The sequence below is a fragment of the Thamnophis elegans genome, chromosome 15 (assembly GCF_009769535.1).
Source record: "Thamnophis elegans isolate rThaEle1 chromosome 15, rThaEle1.pri, whole genome shotgun sequence".
In the NCBI taxonomy this organism is placed as follows: domain Eukaryota; kingdom Metazoa; phylum Chordata; class Lepidosauria; order Squamata; family Colubridae; genus Thamnophis; species Thamnophis elegans.
The window spans coordinates 7622200-7641999 of NC_045555.1; the positions used below are offsets into that span (position 1 = coordinate 7622200).

General features: G+C 52.2%; 1 protein-coding gene across 1 annotated transcript in view; it reads left to right on the forward strand.

The window, feature by feature from the left end:
- The window catches only part of ATP13A2 (ATPase cation transporting 13A2), a 29799-nt gene extending 11539 nt beyond the window's left edge, over positions 1–18260 (forward strand). Inside the window, exons 10-30 of the mRNA XM_032232156.1 lie at positions 313–447; positions 607–673; positions 1879–2010; positions 2214–2381; positions 2510–2620; positions 4141–4187; positions 4940–5128; positions 5215–5421; positions 7825–7938; positions 8750–8906; positions 9023–9143; positions 9747–9871; positions 10015–10157; positions 12109–12219; positions 13071–13150; positions 13523–13675; positions 14648–14744; positions 15571–15794; positions 15990–16141; positions 16266–16438; positions 17653–18260. Coding sequence (XP_032088047.1) covers positions 313–447; positions 607–673; positions 1879–2010; positions 2214–2381; positions 2510–2620; positions 4141–4187; positions 4940–5128; positions 5215–5421; positions 7825–7938; positions 8750–8906; positions 9023–9143; positions 9747–9871; positions 10015–10157; positions 12109–12219; positions 13071–13150; positions 13523–13675; positions 14648–14744; positions 15571–15794; positions 15990–16141; positions 16266–16438; positions 17653–17823 — 2877 coding nt within the window. The 3' untranslated portion in view covers positions 17824–18260. The remainder of the gene's footprint in view (positions 1–312; positions 448–606; positions 674–1878; positions 2011–2213; positions 2382–2509; positions 2621–4140; positions 4188–4939; positions 5129–5214; positions 5422–7824; positions 7939–8749; positions 8907–9022; positions 9144–9746; positions 9872–10014; positions 10158–12108; positions 12220–13070; positions 13151–13522; positions 13676–14647; positions 14745–15570; positions 15795–15989; positions 16142–16265; positions 16439–17652) is intronic.
- The last annotated feature ends 1540 nt before the right edge of the window (positions 18261–19800 follow it).

The window sequence follows — 19800 nt, forward strand, 5'->3', positions numbered from 1 at the left end:
TTTTGGTAGGCCAAAAATGCTGTGTTCATTGTATAAGACGCACCCAGATTTTCACCCTCTTTTTTGGGGGGGAAAGGTGCGTCTTATACTCCGTAAAATACGGTATGTCATTCTGCAGAGAGGCAAGCATGAAGTCCCTCTGCAGAACCTTCGAGGCAGGCAGGGAGGGAAGGGGCTTCCCAGCTACCCGGAATCATGGGCCCCGTGGGAGCTCATTAGCTTAGGAGGGGAAGGCTCCGCAGAGACCCAAAGAGTGAAGGCGGAAGTGCCGATGAAGGGCTAACCGTACCCGCTTCCTCTCCTCCCTTGCAGATCTTGAATTTATTCTACATTTTCCAAGTGTTCAGCATCACCTTATGGATCTGTGAAGAATATTACTCCTACGCCGCCTGCATCTTTATCATTTCCACCATCTCCATCGGACTCTCTCTCTACGTCACCAAAAAGGTGAGCACTGGTCACCACTTCCCTCTCCCCACTGAGCTTCTGCATCTGCCCTGCCCCTCAAGCCTACCACTGCAGCAGGAATGAGGGGCTGGCGATGCCACAGACCCCCTGCCACTTTTGCCCCTGCGGCTGCGTTGACCAAGGCCTTGGTTTTTTCAGCAAAACAGGACTCTCCGGGACATAGCCAAGGTGGTGAGCAGTGTGCAGATCTGCCGACCTTCTGGAGGTGAGCAAAGGCGTGGTGACCTATTGGGCGGCAGCTGTTGTGGCCCGCCAGCAGAGCTAGCAGCAGATCCAGACAGTGAGGAGGGTTGGGGAGGAACATGGGCCAGTCCTGGAGTCTGGGGAAGGCTCTGATGAGGGCTCTGTGTTGGAGGCAGAGAGTGGGCCAGGGCCATCTGACAGTTATCAGCTGCCTTTAGAGTCAGACATCAGTGAGGCAGATGAACAGCTGGAGCCTGTTCCCAGTGTGCGCATGCGCAGAGTTCCCAGACGAAGGGAACAGCTAAAGAATGGGGTGACTTAGGAGTAAGGCCACAAGTGGACAACGAATGGCCCCTCCCAGAGGAAATAAAAGAGAAGCGAATGGGGAGTGGAGTTTGCAGGAGACAATTAGTTCACTTCATTGGTTCGTGACTCTCTGAGACTCCTTGCCAATTCTGCAGATATCAGCCTGGCAGCTCTCCAAGCCAGATAAGGTCTGTGATGGTAAATCCTCCCTTGAAAGACTTTGCTGGATATGAACGAGCAGAATTCACAGGAAATTAATGAAAGGGTTTTTTTTTTAATAAATTTTTATTTTTATTACACAGACAACACATACATACAACAATAAAAAAACAAAAAAAAAGCATCATCACATACAGCATGTCGTTTGGTTACAGGTGTTTTAACATCCATATTCTCGAATAACATTTACCATCACAGATTTTTCATCTAGTATAACTAAATGCCTCACTTTTATTGTACAGTATATGTTCAGTTACGATTAGTATTATTTTTTTAATGAAAGGGGTTTTTGTCGGGACAAAGAGTTTGCTTGGGAAGCTTCGGTCAGAACAGCAGCCTGGTGGATCTCAAGGGCAGCTCCAGCCTGAAGCTGGACTCCTCTGGGCTTCTGGGCTTCTTAATTCCCACTGCACACAGCCTTCATTGGTTCCTTCTCAGGGGCCAAGGAGAAGGCATGTCCAAGCAGCCTCTTGCTCCTGAGAGCAACACCTAGGGCACCTGCTCTCTCTAGACTACAGCGCCCAAACAGGACAGTCAGATTCAGCTGCCCACAAGGTGCCCACATCTTCCCTTCCAGGAGAAGCTGGAAAAAGGAGATGCTCCCTCCAAGGTCAAAAGAGGGCTTGGCACAAGTCTCACCCCAATTCTCCCAGGGGCTGGGTGGGGGACACGGTCTGAGCTTTTTCCTTTCTTGGCTACCAGAGAGAGTGGTGGTGAGTTCCGTGGATCTCGTGCCAGGAGACGTCCTGGTGGTCTCTCCAGAGGGGATGCTGGTTCCCTGCGACGCCGCATTGCTCAACGGCGAGTGTGTGGTCAACGAAAGCCTCCTGACCGGTGAGCTGGTGGGATGGGGGAAACGTTTGCTCATTGTTTTGAAGCCCCCATCAGCTCTTGCCTGCCTGGATCCCTCACCAAATGCTTGACATGTTCCTGCTTGCGGAGACGTCTATGGCACCCTGATGTGGCTGCTTTCAAGAGACGTGGCTGCTTTCAGGTTTTCCTTGGAGCTCTCCAACAAGCCGCCTGTTTTTTCCCAGGGGAAAGCACACCAGTCCTGAAGACGCCTTTGCCTCAAGACCCGGAAGAGGCCAATACCATCTACTCCCCCGAAGATCACAAACGACACACCCTCTTCTGTGGGACACAAGTCATCCAGGCTCGATCCTGCGGTGATGCTGACATCCTGGCAGTGGTGACCCGCACTGGTGAGGGCATTTCAGGGTGCTTCTTCTCTCCCCAGCCGGACTTGAGACTGTCCGGTCTCCTGCAGCGCCTGCTAGCACCCCTGGTCTCACAGCAGACTTGCCGTCTCCCTCCCTCCCTCTTCCTCCAGGCTTCTACACAGCCAAAGGGGATCTCATCAGCTCCATCCTTCACCCTAAGCCACTGAAGCTCAGGTTTCATAACGATGCTTGGAAGTTTGTCAGCTTCCTTGCCATTCTCGGTAAGTTCACACGCAGTATCAAAAGCGGAAAAGACTATATTTGTTGTTGTTGTTGTTAGTTGCGAAATTGGTGTCTGACATATGGCGACCCCATGGACAATGTTCCTCCAGGCCTTCCTGTCCTCTACCATCCTCTGGAGTCCATTGAAGCTCACGCTGATTGCTTCAGTGACTCCATCCATCCACCTCCTTCTCTGCCGTCCCCTTCTTCTTTTGCCCTCCATCGTTCCCAGGATGAGGCTCTTCTCCAGGGAGCCCTTCTTCCTTCTCCTTAGATGGCCAAAGTACTTGAGTTTCCTCTTCAGGATTTAGGACCTTCTAAAGAGCAGTCAGGGTTGATCTCCTCTAGGACTGACCGGTTGGATGGCCTTGCAGTCCAAGGGACTCAATGCAGGAGTCTTCTTCTCCAGCACCAGAGTTCAAAGGCCTCCATTCTTTGGCGCTCAGCCTTCCTTATGGTCCAACCTTCACAGCCATCCATTGCAACTGGGGAAACCATCGCCTTGACTAGACGCACTTCTGTTGTGGCAGGGTGATGTTTCTGCTTTTTAGTAGGCTGTCTAGATTTGTCATAGCTTTCCTCTCGAGGAGCAAGCCTCTTTTAATTTCTTGGCCTTGTAGAGTTACATTTTTAGACACGGGGAAGGAGACCATCCACCAAGGGTTCAAAATGCTTCCATCAAGAATCAGGACCAACTGAGGGTGCTTAACCACGGTCACTGGTTTGAGCCAAAAAGTTCAGGGACCTACAAGTGGAGCCTGTTTAGGACAGGGTATAGTTATAGACGGTACTTGGGAACAGCATAAAGCTGCCACTATCTACTTCCCCAGAAGCCCATTGGAAACCCTGCTAGCCCTTGTACATCCTTCGTTGGCTTGTTTCTGCTGAGGTGGCATCAGCAGGAGCTGGAATAGAAACCATCCTTGGTCCCCAGCACATCCCAAAACATGTCCTGCCTCTATGCAGCTGAGGAGCTGCTGGGCCCTGCCACCTCTGGCCACCTCTATGTAGGTTCATCGACAAATGCGCGCTCGACAAAAGCGCACCGATGAAACCGTGGTGAGAAAACCACAAGGTCGAAATCACGCCGACAAATGCACGCAGAAGCGTGCCGACAACAGTGCGCCGACAAAAGCGCGCCTTCAACAAACAGCTAATAACAACCTAATAACCCTAAACCTAACCCTGAACCTAACCCTAACCCTTACCTTAACTTAAATTGTGCTTTTGTGGGCGCGGTTTTGTCGGCGTGTTGTGGGCGCGTTTATGATGTCGTGGGTTTTTCGACGCGGTTTCATCAGCACGCTTTTGTCATGCGCGCATTTGTCGGGTCACTCTCTGTGCAATATATCCTGCCTGTGGGTCCTTGTCTAATTGGAATCTCTTTGGCCAACCTCCTTCTGCAAGGCCTATCCCAATGGTGACACCAGTTTCGGCTCTTTCCTTGTGGGTTTCCATGGGCTGCTCTGATACTCTTGTTTGCTGGGGTTCCCAAGACTTTTATTTCTCTTTCCTCCAGCCGTCATTGGAACCATCTACAGCATCATCATCTTAAAGAGGAACAAGGTAGGTTCAGTGCCTGGAGGCCTCGGAGTCTCTCTCACCACCTTCCCCCAACCCCAGGTCTCCAGATGTGAACTACTGCAAAGGTCCTTGCCCCACAACACACAGCGATCACCTCTTGGGTGACAAAATTCCTCCAATTGGTGGCCTATTTGGCCAGCCGCTCATTGGGTCTCTGCTATTGGGGGTGCATGGAGTCAACCTGGGATGGCAGCAGGCCTGAGTGCAAGGCAGGCTTAAAAAGATTGGACCTAGCTGACCTTCCCCATCTGGAGTCTGTCAGAGTTTGTTGCATAAGTTCAAATCCAGAAAGCACACAGAGATACTGATGCAGCTGGATTCATTAACTTCTTTATATATATAATAATAGATGAATAAATGTACAATACCAAGTGATTGGTTCTTCCAAGTGAACACAAGGCAGGAGAGTTACAAGCAAACACAAGCAGTTAATTTCATTTCCAGACAAGCCCAGACAGACAGCTTGTTTACTTCTCAGAGCAGCACAGTGCTTAAGTTTCTGTTTCAATTCTCTGCACAGACTCGGATCTGTTTAAGCTCTCATTGTCTGACTTAGTTGCTATGCCCATTCATCAGTTGACCTTGTTCCCATGTCTCTCCCAGTCATGAATATTTTAACATATTTTAACCTCACCAAGAATCTTAACACAATCTCGTTTCAATCTCCGTTTTGCCTTCTGGGTAGCTGGGAAGCCATTCTACCCACTTGTTTCTCACGCAGTCACCGTTGGCAGGTTTCCCGTTGGCTGATAGCCCTCCGTGCTCTGGACATTGTGACGGTGGTTGTTCCCCCAGCCTTGCCAGCTGCGATGACGATGGGCACCATGTACGCTCAAACTCGGCTGAAACGCCAGGGCATTTTCTGTGTCAGTCCCCAACGCATCGACCTCTGTGGGAAGGTGCGCCTGGTTTGCTTCGACAAGGTGAGACCCCGGGACGGGTGCTGGGGTCCTGGGATGTCTGTCCAAGGACCTTAGCCAACTCTTACTTCGTTGGGGTTTCTTCCCAGACAGGGACCCTTACCGCTGACGGCATGGACATCTGGGGAGTCGTTCCCCAAGCCGGTAGCTCTTTTCTGCCCATCGTCCATCAGCTCCGTCAGCTGGCCGACGGGCCCTTGCTCCGCTGTCTGGCCACCTGCCACACCCTCTCTTTGCTTGGAAATCAGCCTATAGGTGACCCGCTGGATCTCCGGATGCTGGAGTCTACTGGATGGGTGAGAAAGAAACGTGCCTCTTTGTTTAGGGAGCAAGGATGCCATTTCCAGGGTTCTTCAGCCATGTCCTCCTACAGCAATGATGGCAAACCTTTTTTTGGCTGCCGTGCCAAAAGCGGGGGGAGCACAGGGAGGTCGTGCGCTTGCATGCCACACCCATAATGCTATGTGCATCCCCCCCCAGCGCGCATGCGTGCAATCGGCAACACACCCTCTTTTGTCACGGTTTTTTCACCTTCCCCAGGCTCCAGAGACTTTCTAGGATCCTGGGGAAGGTGAAAACAGCCTCCCCACCCCGCTCCCAACGCCCTCCGGAGGTCTCAAGAACTTCCCTGAAGCCTCCGGAGGGCAAAAAACAGACCTACGGGGAACCCGGAAGTTCAGGAATGGTGACTTCCAGTTTGTCCGTAGGGCCGACATTCGACCTCCTGAGCCTTCAGGAGGCTTCCCTGAAGGCTCCAGAGGGCGAAAAACAGACAAACCGGAAGTCACCATCCCCAAACCTCCGGGTTCCCCGTAGGGCCAATTTTCTACCTCCGGAGCCTTCAGGGGCCTTCAGGAGGCTTCCCTGAAGGCTCCGTAGGACAAACAACAGTCCTATGAGCAAACCGGAAGTCCGTTCCCAAACTTCCAATTTGCCTGTAGGGCCAGTTTTTCGCACTTTGGAGGCTTCCGGGAAGCCTCTGGAGGGCGAAAAACAGCCTCAAAAGAAGACCAAAGTCAACTAGTCAGCACACGCATGCGCGCTGGGCAGCTGACAGGGCATCGCCTCGCATGCCCTCCATGTGCCACAGGTTCGGCATCACGGTTCTACAGGGTCAGAAATGGGGAGTGAAAAGGAGAGGGGGAGGGTTCCCTTTGCAGAAGGCAGAAGAACCAGCTGAAAGGCTCGGCCTCTCTGCCTTAATCAAGAAAGTAAAGACTCTTGAAACTTGGCATTTCAAAAGGAACCTTTTATTCAAAAGGGGTGATAGCAAGGCAAATGCACAACAAGCTCTGAGGGCCCTCAAGCCGATACAAGTAAGAATAAAGGAATTACGAATCCCCTCCCAATTCTCCGGTGTGGATTCAGCCAATCCGCAGGTGTGAAGATGTTATTGTACCGGCTGCTCTGAGAAAAGAGATCATGAAGCTTTCTCAGAGCCATCTTCCAGCTCCACTGTCCACATGGCCCACTCCCCCCCCTGTAATTCCCCTGAGAGGTGAGAAACAGCCGGGCACTGGATGCCCCAGGCAAGGGTTATAAATCAGGTGAAAGGTTATATGGGAACGCAATGCAGGATAAAAGATAGAAAGGAAAATAGCACGTAAATGTAGCCAGTTATAATTCCCCTTCCTCTGAAGAATGGCAGCTACACAGATCTTTTTTTTCCCCGCTAAAAATATACATTTTTATTTTCTTTTGTTATGCATTCTGATATTATGAACTGCCCAGAATTTTATTTTATTATATAAAGTTTTTTTTAATTCTTTTCATTTTCATAGCATATGACCGCATGTATACTGTTACATAGCTAACATCGTATTGTATTAATAAATGTTTACATCAATTCATCATACCATCAACTCCCCAAAACAATTATTGGCTCTTCTGCTCTCCATACACCATATTTGTTCCTTATCCCTCACTTTCTTCTTCCTCTCTCCTCCCTCTCCCTACCTCCTTTCTTCCCTGTTATCCTTCTCTTCTATACTTCCCTTCCTCTCTCCTTCTCCTCTCTCCCCTTTCCACTCCTCCTTTCTCTTCTCTTCTTCCCCCTGTCCTCTCTATCCCTTTCTTCTTTCCTTAACTCTCTCCTCCTCTCTTCCCTTTCTACTCCTCCTTTCTCTCCTCCTCTTCTCCCCCTACGCTTTCTCCTATCCCTCTCTTCTTCCCTTATCTCTCTCCTTCTCTCTTCCCTTTCCACTCCTTTCTCTCCTCCTCTTCCCCCCTACGCTTTCTCCTATCCCTCTCTTCTTCCCTTACCTCTCTTCTTCTCCTCCCTCCCCTTTCCACTCCTCCTTACTCTCCTCTTCTCCCCCTCTCTCCTATCCCTCTCTTCCTTACCTCTCTCCTTCTCCTCTCTCCCCTTTCCACTCCTTCTTTCTCGCCTCTTCTTCCCTCCTCCTTCCCCTCTCTCTTATCCCTCTCTTCTTCCCTTACCTCTCCCCTCTACTTCACACTCTTCATCTAATTTACTTGGTGAGATACACAGCATTCACCAGATGCCCAAGACCAGCATCCCAAGGGACTCCCAAATCCAGTGACTATCACTTTTAGTTTTTGTCTTTTCTGGTCATCTTTGCCACGCTAAGCCCTGCTCCAAACGGCTGAGCTTTAAAGTGGGATCCGTTCAAGGGGCAACCATGTTTTCCCACAGGACATGGCAGCCCCTCCCTCAGCCTCCTCTTTGCTTTTTGCAGTCTCTGGTAGAAACTGAAGGGCCAGAGGTGAAGGCCTCCCTGGAACAAGACTTTGGGACCGGAGCTCTGCTTGTCGTGGCTCCCCCGCTGCTGAGAGAGCAGCTCCCCGGCATGGTGAGGCTCTATCCTTCCTCGCGGCAGGAAAGCGGGACGGGCTCGCAGCCTTCTTCATCAGAGGTTGGGTGCAATGCAGAAAGCAGCCTGGGCGAAGGTGGTTTGTGGGACATCTAGGAAAAACCCACTATTGTGGCCTACTGGCTGCCAATGGTGCTGGCAGCAGACTTGAATAATGAAAGAGGTTGGGGAGGAACTTGGCCAGTCCTGGAGTCTGGGGAAGGCTCTGCGTGGGAAACAGAGATAGAGCTAGCGCCATCGGCATTCCCCAGCTGCCTTCAGAATTGGAGATAAGCAGGGAAGAGGAACAGCTGTTCCAGATGCATGGATGTGCAGAGCTGTCAGGAGAGAACAATTGAGGACCAAGGGCCGACTCGGGAAGAAAGGCGCATGAGAACGCTAAATGGCCCCTCCCTGGCTGGGGAATAAATAGAAGCAAAAGGGGTGTCGTAGGAGACAACTGCTTGGATTTGTTCTGGAAGATTTGTTCCTATCGTGTCTTGTAGACTGTTGAGAGAGTTTAATTTACAGCTTTGTGGCTGACAGCTCCCAGCCTGGCAATTATTCAAAGAGCTGATAAGGTCTGTATTTCAGTTAACGCTTGGAAGGATTATTGCCTGGGCTTTTCTGTGTGTGAATGCTATTAAGTCATAGTAGCTAAACAAAGATGCTTTTTTTTTTTCGGGACAAGGAGTTGTTTCTTAGTTCTGCTAAGGCTGGGTCCGAACACCCACTTCCTCTTACCCGCTTCACAAATTGTCTCCTTCTTCGGGCTGCTTTTGGGAGCTCAGCTGTGGCCTTTTCTCCGCAGAAGCCCGCCGTCCCCATGGCTGTCCTCCGTCGCTTCCCGTTTTCTTCAGCCCTGAGGAGGATGAGCGTTCTGGGGAAGGCTCCCGGCAACAGCCCCGTGGAGGCTTTCATGAAGGGAGCTCCGGAGACGGTGGCCAGCCTCTGCCAGAAAGCATCAGGTCTTTGCTGAAGTCTCCTTGGAGGACATATATGGGGGCGGGAAGGAGGGTCTTCTTATGCTTTCTGACAGCGTGTCTTCCTCTCCTAAAAGCTGCTCTCCCCTCTTGCTTTGCAGTCCCCCAGGACTTTCCCCAGCAGCTGTGCCAGTTCACAAGCAACGGATTCCGCGTCCTGGCACTCGCTTATAAGCCCTCGGTGGCCGTGGGGAGCTTTGAAGAAGCCCAGGAGGTGACCAGGTGAGTGGACATCCAAATCGTTGCCTTCTGCCCTGCCAGCATGCTTTCCGGGTTTCTCCCTGGTAAACACATCATCTTGCTCTTTGGGGTCATGACCTTGGCAAAGTGTTAAAATACTGGTGGCATTTTGATATCCGAGGGCATTAAGTGCAGAATGGCACGGAAGCCACATCAGTTGTTCCTCTCTAGTTCCTGGCCATAAAGTTGCACCCTTAACCCCTCTGGCCATTAACCTTCTTATGATATGATGAAAAGTTGATGGAGGGGACACTCACCACATACCTGGACGCAGGGGTGGGCTGCTGGGGGGGGGGGGTTCGCAGGGGTTCGGGAGAACCTCCAGCTAAGATTCTGTGCAGTTCAGAGAACTCCCAAATCCCACTCCTGCCTGGCGTTACCCAAGCCAGATAAGGTCTGTGACTGTAAATCCACCCTTGAAAGACTTTGCCGGAGGTGAATGAGCAGAATTCACAGCAACTGAATAAAAGGGGTTTTTGTCGAGACAAGGAGTTTGCTTCATGCTCTCAGGAAGCCTCGGTCAGAACAGTATCTCAGTGGGTCCTCCTGGCAAGGCCCGCTGATAGAACCTTCCTCCTTGGGCAGAGACTGGGTGGAAACGGACATGGTCTTCCTTGGGCTCCTAGTCCTCAAGAACGTCCTCAAGCCCGAGACCACGCCAGTCATCCGTGTGCTGCGTAGTGCCGGGATCCAAACTGTCATGGTCACAGGTGAGAAAAACAGGGAAGGGACCAGGAAGGCCGTGGGAGCAGATTCTCTTCTCCCTGCAAAAACCTTGAATGGCGGGGAGGGATGTTGGTGGCTTCTAGCCTGAGGATGGACTGCTGGGCTCAGGTCTCCTTCTGCTCCTTAGGGGACAACATGCTCACTGCGGTCAACGTGGCCAGGAGCTGCCAAATGTTGCAGGCCCAGGAGCGTGTGGTGTTCGTGAATGCAGCGCCCCCCAGCCGTGGCAAGGCAGCTGCCCTTACCTTCACTCCTTCAGAGCAGGCCAAGGTGAGACCTCTTCCTGGCTGAAACCCCTCCACGACCACAGTTGGCTGTGGGGCTCTTTAGGGGAAGGGTCGGGCTGTCGTGGCTGCATCTCTGCTATTCAAGCTTCAAAAGCTGACAGCCTGACATTAGCAACAGTGTGTGTGTGCTGGGGGGGGGGGGGGGATTGGAATGTAAGGAAGAAGGAGGGGATGGAAGCCCAGCTGAGCCTTCTGAGAAGCTACAGCCAGCCAAGATCAAGTAACCAGATGCAGAGCTGGGAGCTGAGCCTTTTTTCCTAAATAATATCCAAGCACCTAATTGGAGATTTACAAATACCCAGGTGGAGGGAAGTGGGGAGAAGAAAATTTACTTGGCATTGTTTACACAGGAAAACCTCAAATTCAGCTTACACTACTTCTATAACCACATAAGCATCAGTAAAGTCAATGGTGGGTTTCAACATTTCTTAGAACCTCTTCTGTAGGTGTGGCCTGCTTTGTGGGAATGGCTTGCTGGCCATGTGACCGGGTGGGAGTGGCTTGTCGGCCATGTGACTGGGTGGGCAAGGCCAACTTGTAAAATGTGGTGAAACTCACTTAACAACGCTCTTGCTTAGCAACCAAAATGTTGGCTCAGGAACTCTGGCATTTGAAGCACGCAAGTCTTAAAGCTGTCAAGTTACAAGACCCTTGCACCCCTAACCCTTTAGGGAAAAAACCCCAGGGGTGTTCAAACTTGACAGCTTTAAGACTTGCGGACTTCAACTCCCAGAATTCCTCCTCTCGCTCTTCATCTTGATGATGTGCGGATGGGCGGGGAGCTGGAACCGGTTCTAAACGGCACGGTAGATTTGTGGAACCTCTTCTATAGAAGAGGTTAGAACTGGCAGGAACCCACCCCTGAGAAAAGTATACTCTTGGAAAAAACACATGGCCAGGAGTCTTCCTTTGCTAGATCAGCAGTCACCAACTAGTGGTCTGTGGACCACTGGTGGTCTGTGAGAAAATTTTAGTGGTCCACAAAATAATTATTTGCATTTTTTATATTGAACTAAATCTGGGGTTCTCAAACTACGGCCCCTGGGCTGGATACGTGCAATGAACATTTGTGTTGCTGCAGAGTCTCCCCCTTTGGGAGGGGGGCATAAATTCTAACTTGGGTCTGCTTCAGCCTCCTGGTGTGGGGTTTTGGGCAAAGGTTGGAGGGAAGTGTCACTGGTGGCAAAGAGCCGGAAGGCCTCGTTCCAGTGGGGCTGCATCATGGCCTGGAACTGGCTGACCATCTCAGCCCGCTGAGCCTCCAGGCGCCGGTCCCTGGCCTTGCACTCCCGCAGGTCTTCCCTCTGCTTGGAAAGCCTATGCTCCTAGTCCTCAGTTGAGGTGCTTCTGCTGAGCCTCCTTCTTGGTCAGATCCAATTTGAACTGAGCTCTTTTGCCAACTCTTTCTCCTGGTGGCTGCTTAGCTCCAGCAACTGCTTCCTGTTGGGGCCCTAAGGAGCCAGGGAGGGCAGGCGAGGAGTGGCTGGGAGGGGAGGGGCGAGTGGAGGCTGGTGAGGCACACCTTTCGACATGAGTGACATCAAGTTAGCCACACCCACTCAGTCACATGACCACCTAGCCACACCTACCCAGCCGGTCATTAGGCAGATCATATTAGTGGTCCGCGGGATTTAAAATTTTGAATTTAGTGGTCCCCGAGGTCCGAAAGGTTGGAGACCCTTGTGCTAGATGACTCAGTGGGACGGTTGAGAGTCTTTTCTTTGCAATCTCGGTCATCTGAATGGACCATCAACCACGATGGGTCATGCCCAGCCCACAGCTAGTATCTCCTTCCAGACAGAAGGAGGAGGTATCCGTTGTAACATGAGGGAGGGAGGGAGGGTGAAGAGATAGCCCTACCAAAGCCAGGTTCCTGCTGACGCGGGATGCCAAGCGAAGATGAAAAAATCCGCTTGTTTGCGGAACTGTTGCAGGATGCACAACAGGAAGAGAGCAACTTCCAGGAACAGCAGCCGTGCTCCTTTGCCTTGAACGGGAAATCCTTTGCGGTCCTCTGTGAGTGCTTCCCAGCCCTCCTGCCCAAGGTAACACCCACGGGGGAGACGAACGATCTTGTCTCTGGTCTCCTCAGACCAGCCATCCCTTCTTGCGGGATGCACCTGTTCCTGGGCTTCTCCCAGGGTTCTCGTGACTAGTGTTGTGGCATGCCAGTGGCCAGCAATGCTGATTCTGACAGTGAGAAGGTTAGGGAGGAACATGGACCAGTCCTGGATTCTGGTGAAGGCTCTGATGAGGGCTCTGCGTCGGAGGTAGAGATGTGGCCAGGGCTGTCTTACAGTGATCAGCTGCCTTCTGAGTTAGATATCAGTGAGGCAGACAAACAGCTGGAGCCTGTTCCCAGTATATGCATGTGCAGAGTTGCCAGATGAAGGGAACAGCTAAGGAACTTGGGAGTAAGGCCAGAGGTGGACAGTGAATGGCCCCTCCCACAGGGAATAAAAGAGGAGCCAAAGGGGAATGGAGTTTGCAGGAGACAATTAGTTCATTCATGCATTCTTGCCAAGTATTGCGGCATCTGAAAGATCTCGGCCTGGCCATTCTCCAAGCCTGATAAAGGTTGGTAATTGTGAACTATCATGAAAGACTGTGGGAGAAGAAAGACTTTGCTGGAGAGGAATTCACTGTAAATTAAATAAAAGGGGTTTATTGCGACGAGGACCTGGCTTTGTGCTGCTGGGGAAGCCTAGGTCAGAACAACCAGCCTGCTTTCTGGCAAGTCTGATGGGAGAATCAAGTTGAGCCGCCACTTGGCACCAGAGCAGAGGCAGAGGGTCTTTCAGTAGCAACAACTCCTGATCATCCTGATCATCCAAGTTTTTCCCATTCCAGAAGGGCAATGACACAACTCACCTCCCCCTCTTGATGTTCTTTGCAGATATTAGTCCAAACCACTATTTTCGCGCAGATGTTACCTGACCAGAAAACCCGGTTGGTTGAGCATTTGCAACATCTGAAGTAAGTATTGGGGATGGAGGCACGATTTCCCCGCATCCCTCTAGTGGATGGGAGAGGGGAGGAAAGGGTGTGTGTGCAGAAGCACGGGAAGGATCTGATCCCGCACAAGCCCCCACTTGCAAACCTAAAGCCTGGCAGCTTCAGAGCCAAAAGGGAGGCCTTTCCTGTGAGATCGAGAGTAGCCAGCATCACAGTTGCATCTGGAGAGAAGAGGAAGGCAGAAGTTGAAGCAGGCTGCATGAGCTCAAGGTTGTGGGCTGAAAGATATTAACTGTACTCAAGACCAGCTCCCCCTACTCCCTTTTTGGAGAAAAAAAACAAGGTGGGTGGGAATTGATCTTCCGCTTTAGGGAATGATTGTGTTGCCTGCAGCTACTGCGTGGCCATGTGTGGAGATGGGGCCAACGACTGTGGGGCTCTGAAGGCAGCCGACGTGGGCATCTCACTTTCAGAAGCAGAGGCCTCAGCAGCGGCACCGTTCACTTCTCAGAGGGCCAATATCGAGTGCATCCCCATCACCATTAGGTAAGTGGGATGGGCCCAGCTTTTTGAAAGCCACTGGTGGCGGAATCAAGGGCCTCCTTTCTCCCATCCAGGTCCTCCTCTTCCTGGAGAGGCCACAAGTATAGGTGACTTCTTTGAGAGAGGGAAATTCAAACCCTGCCTCTTTGCAACAAGCTATGTTGACCATGTGGGACGCCGTGACTCAGTGGCTAAGACGCTGAGCTTGTCAATCAGAAAGGTTGGCAGTTCGGCAGTTCGAATCCCTAGCACTGCGTAACGGAGTGATCCCCCGTTACTTGTCCCAGCTTCTGCCAACCTAGCAATTTGAAAGCATGTAAAAAATGCAAGTAGAAAAATAGGAACCACCTTTGGTGGGAAGGGAAGAGCGTTCCATGCGCCTTTGGCATTGAGTCATGCCGGCCACATGACCACGGAGACATCTTTGGACAGCGCTGGATCTTCAGCTTTGAAACAAAGATGAGCACCGCCCCCTAGAGTCAGGAATGACTAGAACAGATGTGTGAGGGAAATCTTTACCTTTTATCTTGACCATCTCCCAGCTTTCATGTACCTGGCTAAGCAACGGGAGTCCTCTCCATCAGAAATCCAGGCTTAACTTTTCTCTCTGTTGAATCTGTCCAAGTTTCCATTCCAAAAATGATCTTGACTTGGGGGTGGAGGGTCAACGATTTTGATTCTAGGTGAAAGGAAGCCCTTGGGTCTTCCTATAGTGTTCAGCGCCCCCCCCCCCCAGTTTGTCCTGGGCTTCTAGGCAGCTTCTGGCCCCTTGAATGGATTAGGTTTCTCCTTGGAGACACTCGGTGAAAGATTCCATGTGAAATTTGAAATGCCGTGTTTAAGGCGCATCCGTTTGCAAAGAAAGCGGGATTTTTCTTCCCCCCGGACGAATGTTTTCTTCCCTTGAATTCCTTCACCCCATGAGCCCAGCCCCCATTTCTCCCAGAAGGATGACCGGCCATTTCTTCCCTTTAGGGAGGGAAGATGCTCTTTGGTCACCTCCTTTGGCCTCTTCAAATACATGGCATTCTACAGCCTCACGCAATTTGTTTCCGTGCTCCTGCTGTACACGGTAAGGCGGCCATTTTCCTTCCTGCTCCTTTGGCTCGCAGACGCTTGGGAGTCCCGGCAAAGGTTTGCAAGCAGCGATGTCTAGAAACCTGAGCTCCAGGCGTGGGATTTGCTCAAGGGAGGGCATCAGGTACGGGGACGACATAAAGCGACAAAGCCCTACCTAAGTAAAACAAAATGCATGACTGCAACCAGCAGAGAAATTTTTAAAAAAATCAGAGGCTTAAATTAGCGGCTTCTGAATGGGAACAGGAATAGCCCTGTGCAAAAGAGCTACAAAAACTGGAACCTCCACCGAACCTCAGAAGGAAAACACAAACTAGATGTATGTACTAGAACCAGGGTGTCAAACTCAAGGCTCGTGGGCCAGATGCGGCCTGCGATGTGGTTGGATCCAGCCCGCGGGGCCATCCTGGTGTACCCAATGCGTAGAGGAAACATGCCAGCAGTTTGGGGAATGGCGTCAAGCTGGCCATGCCCCCGTTGGCCACACCTACCCCATTGGCCACACCCACCTGGCCTCCAAGGTCAACCACAGCACTAATGCGCCCCTCAATTAGATTGAGTTTGACACCCTGTGCTAGAATTAGGGAGGCCTGGTTTGGAACGCCTGGTGAGGATGGGAAGGACCTATCCTGGCTGGGATGACTCCAGACCGGAGGAGGTTCCTGTTTCTTGGGAGAACCCCAAGAGAGGGGAAGGTGACCCACGTCAACGAGCAGGGCTCCCCCAGCATCCGAGATGCAGAGGCTCGGCCCTCCTCGGCACGGCGGCCATTGCATCTCTGTTTCCTCTGTCCCTCCTTCCTTCTCTTCCCCCTTGTCTAGCTCAACACCAACCTGAGCGATGGGCAGTTCCTGTTCATCGACCTCATCATCACCACTACGATGGTCGCCCTCATGGGCAAGACCGGGCCTGCCGAGGACTTGGGCCTCAAGCGCCCACAGGGAGCCCTGCTCAGCCTTGCCGTCCTGGGCAGCCTTTGCCTCCAGATGGCTCTCATCGTCGCCGTCCTGGTCATCATCTACTTCATCACCGTCTCTCAACAATGGTGAGCGAGGAGAGAGAGAGAGGAAGCCCAGCAGTTGACTCTCTCTGGCTGCTTCGGCCCGGCCCAATGGAGGCCGGTTCCTCGGCTAGCTCAACCCGCTGTGGGGTCGGCCTTTTTTCCGGCCTCTGCAATCTGGCAGGGGTGGGTGGGGTTGCCGCCAGCCCAGTCTCAGTCATCTGCCCGCTTCCCTCTCAGGTTCACCCCTCTGAACAGCACTCTGTCAGCCCCTGCAAACCTCCCCAATTATGAGAACACCGTTGTCTTCTGCACCTCGGGGTTCCAGTACCTCATCCTGGCGGTGGTCGTGTCCAAAGGCCGCCCTTTCCGCAAGCCACTTTATACCAACGGTAAGTGTTTCTGCTCAGTAGTTCTGCCAGCTCGAGGCCCAGCACGAGTCGGGCCTCTTCCTCCCGAGCAGCCCATCTTCTGCCTGGCCCTGCCAAAGCCTCGTCTCCGTCTCGCTCTCCTCAGTGCCGTTTTTGATGGCCTTGCTCTTGCTCGCTGGCGTCATGATCTGGCTGACCGTCTACCCGCTGACCTTTATGCAAAAGCTCTTGCATCTGAAGAGTGCCGGCGACCTGAACTTCAAAGTGATCTTGTTGGGGATGGCTGCTCTCCACTTCTTCACGGCTTTTGTACTGGAGGTAACCAAGGAGCAATGTAATTTGGTAATTTAATAAATTTGTATGCCGCCCAATCCCGTAGGACTCTGGGCGGCTTACAGAGGCAAGATAAAAGTTTTAAAAAAAATAGAAATAAAAAAGATAGAATTTTAAAACAACACACCATCCATTCCGTCTAGGTGGGGCTGGACATTGTTCAACAGCCCCAGGCCTGCCGGAACAGCCCGGTTTTGGTGGCTTTTCGGAAGGCCGAGAGAGTGGAAAGGGTCCAGATCTCTACGGGTAGATCGTTCCACAGGGCCGGAGCAGCTACAGAGAAGGCCCTCCCCCGAGGGGCCGCCAGCCGGCATTGTCCGGCCGACAGCACCCAGAGGAGGCCCAACCTGTGAGATCTTAATGTAGCTGGGAAAGCAGACCTTTTAAGATGTGGAAGCAACTCATTGCAGTCTTCTGTGAAGGTCAAACCAAGACCCTCTCCCCCCCCCCCCCCCCGGCTGGGCCATGCTTGGCTGGGGAAAATGGGACTGCTGAGCGGGTGAGTGTCAGGGGGAGGAGAGTGAGCGGCGGTGGGTGTTGTGGCCCAGCAGTGGCCAGTGGAGCTGGCAGCAGATTCGGACAGTGAGAAGGCTGGGGGAGGAACATGGGCCAGTCCTGGAGTCTGGGGAAGGCTCGGATGAGGGCTCTGTGTCGGAGGCAGAGAGGGGGCCAGGGCTGTCTGACAGTTATCAGCTGTCTTCAGAGTCAGACATCAGTGAGGCAGAAGAACAGCTGGAGCCTGTTCCCAGTGTGCACATATGCAGTGTATGCCAGACAAAGAGAACAGCTAAAAAATAAGGGTGGACTTGGGAGTAAAGCCACAGGTGGATGATGAATGGCCCCTCCCAGAGGAAATAAAAGAGGAGCGAAAGGGGAGTGGAGTTTGCAGGAGAAAAATTAGTTCACTTAATTGGTTCTTGACTCTCTGAGACTCCTGGCCAAGTTTTGCAGATATCGGCCTGGCAGCTCTCCAAGCCAGATAAGGTCTGTGACCGTAAATCCTCCCTCGAAAGGCTTTGCTGGATGTGAATGAGGAGAATTCACAGCAAATTAATAAAAGGGGTTTTTGTCGGGACAAGGAGTTTGCTTCAGACTCTTGGGAAGGGTAGGTCAGAACAGTGGGCTTCCTTGGAGTATCAGGCAGTTGCTAGCCACGGTGACCCCAAACCTCACCTGTTCCTGGTCTGCTTCTCCCATAGGTGGGCCTGGACCATGGCCTGCTGAACGGCTTCCGGAAGCTGCGACGCAAGAAGGCATCGAAAAAATTGTACAAGCAGCTGCAGTGGGAGCTTAGCCAGGAGAAGAGCTTGTGGCCACCTCTCCACGCGCCTGTCTTTGCCCCCACCAGAATCTCCCCAGCCACAAGATGACGCTTAGTCGGTGACTTTCCGTGTGGAGGGTCTCTGCTGTGGTTCCTTTTTTGGATCTAGCTCCTTCCTTCCAGCAGCTCTCCCGAGATCCTCCGGGATCCTCCTTTGACTGACAAAGGCAACTCTGAGTCGCTTCTCCCTTGTGGTGTTTCTCATTCTCTAAGAACATCGGCGAAGGGAAGGAACTGGCATTTCTCTCTAAGCCACACAACCGATAATGGAGCTGCTGTGCTACGGAGAACCCATCTTCATCAGCCTCTCAGTCGAAGCCACAGGAAGCACCAAAATTTCTGACCACTCTTGCATCTTTCTTGAGCAGCCTTTTTTTACAACCACATGCTGGGTTAAGAGGAAGCCGGCAGAGACATAGCAATAGCACTTAGACTTATATATCGCTTTACAGTGCTTTTACAGCCCTAAGCGGTTTACAGAGTCAGCCTATTGCCCCCAACAATCTGGCTCCTCATTTGACCCACCTCGGAAGGATGGAAGGCTGAGCCGACCATAAGCCGGTCAGGATCGAACTGCTGAATTAATCTGCAATACTGCACTCTAGCCACTGTGGCCCTTAATAGGAATAGCACTTCGACTTATAGACCCCTTCACAGTGCTTCACAGCCCTCTCTAAGTGTATTACAGAGTCAGCGTATTGCCCCCCCCCTCAACAATCTGGGTCCTCATTGTACCCACCTTGGAAGGATGGAAGGCTGAGTCAAATTTTATACCCCTCAGATAGGGTCCGCAACTTAGGAGTCCTCCTGGATCCACAGCTGACTTTTGATCACCAGCTGTCGGCTGTGACCAGGGGGGCATTTGCCCAGGTTCGCCTGGTCCGCCAGTTGCGGCCCTACCTAGACCGGGGGGCTCTCACAACAGTCACTCGAGCCCTTGTGATCTCTAGACTGGAATACTGCAATGGGCTCTACATGGGGTTGCCCTTGAGGTGCATCCGGCGACTACAGCTAGTCCAAAATGCAGCCGCGCGAGTGATAGTGGGCGCACCGCGGTTCGCCCACGTTACACCTGTCCTCCGCGAGCTGCACTGGCTACCTGTTGGTCTCCGGGTGCGCTTCAGGATACTGATGACCATCTTTAAAGCACTCCATGGTAGTGGATCTGGGTACTTGAGAGACCGCCTTCTGCCGATTACCTCCCTAAATCGACCAATTAGATCGCACAGACTGGGCCTCCTCCGAATCCCATCTGCCAGTCAATGTCGACTGGCGACCACACGGAGGAGAGCCTTTTCTGTTGCTGCCCCGACCCTGTGGAACGAGCTCCCCATGGAGATCCGTACCCTCACCACTATCCAGACCTTCCGCGCAGCCCTCAAGATCTGGCTCTCCCAGCAGGCCTGGGGATAGGTTTCCAATTACCCGCCCGAGTGTTTGATTGCTGAATGAAAGTTGTGTTTTATTATTTTTTCTTTGTGCACATATTGTTCTGTTTCTGACCTTGCACCCCCCTCCCCTGTGGTTGTAAGCCGCCCTGAGTCCCCTCAGGGAAAAGGGCGGCATATAAATCCCAATAAACCTAAACCTAAACCTAAACCTTTGAGCTGGTGAGATTAGAACTGCCAAACTGCAGCTAGCAGTAGCCTGCAGTACTGCACTCTGACAATGGCGCCACCTCGGCATCCCATTGGCCAAGGCGAGAATGATGTCCCCTTTTCCCAGTGACCTTTGGGCCTTTTGGCTGCCGGACAGGGAATGTCAGCAAATGCAGAACTTGTCCCACATCAGAACTTCGAGGCAGAGGACGACGAAGGGCTGTCTCCCAAGGGCTGTTCCCTGGCCAGTCTGGGAATCAGCTCCCTTCCGCGGAGGGCGTCTTCTTTCTACTGCAAAGAGATCTGCTTCCTATGTATGGGCAGCCTTGCGGGTGGGTGGGCTGCTTTAAGCCACTACCACCCCAACTGAAAAAAGAGAGCCCACACAAGACAGGACCAGAAAGAGCTGGGCTGTTCAGTCTGTTTTC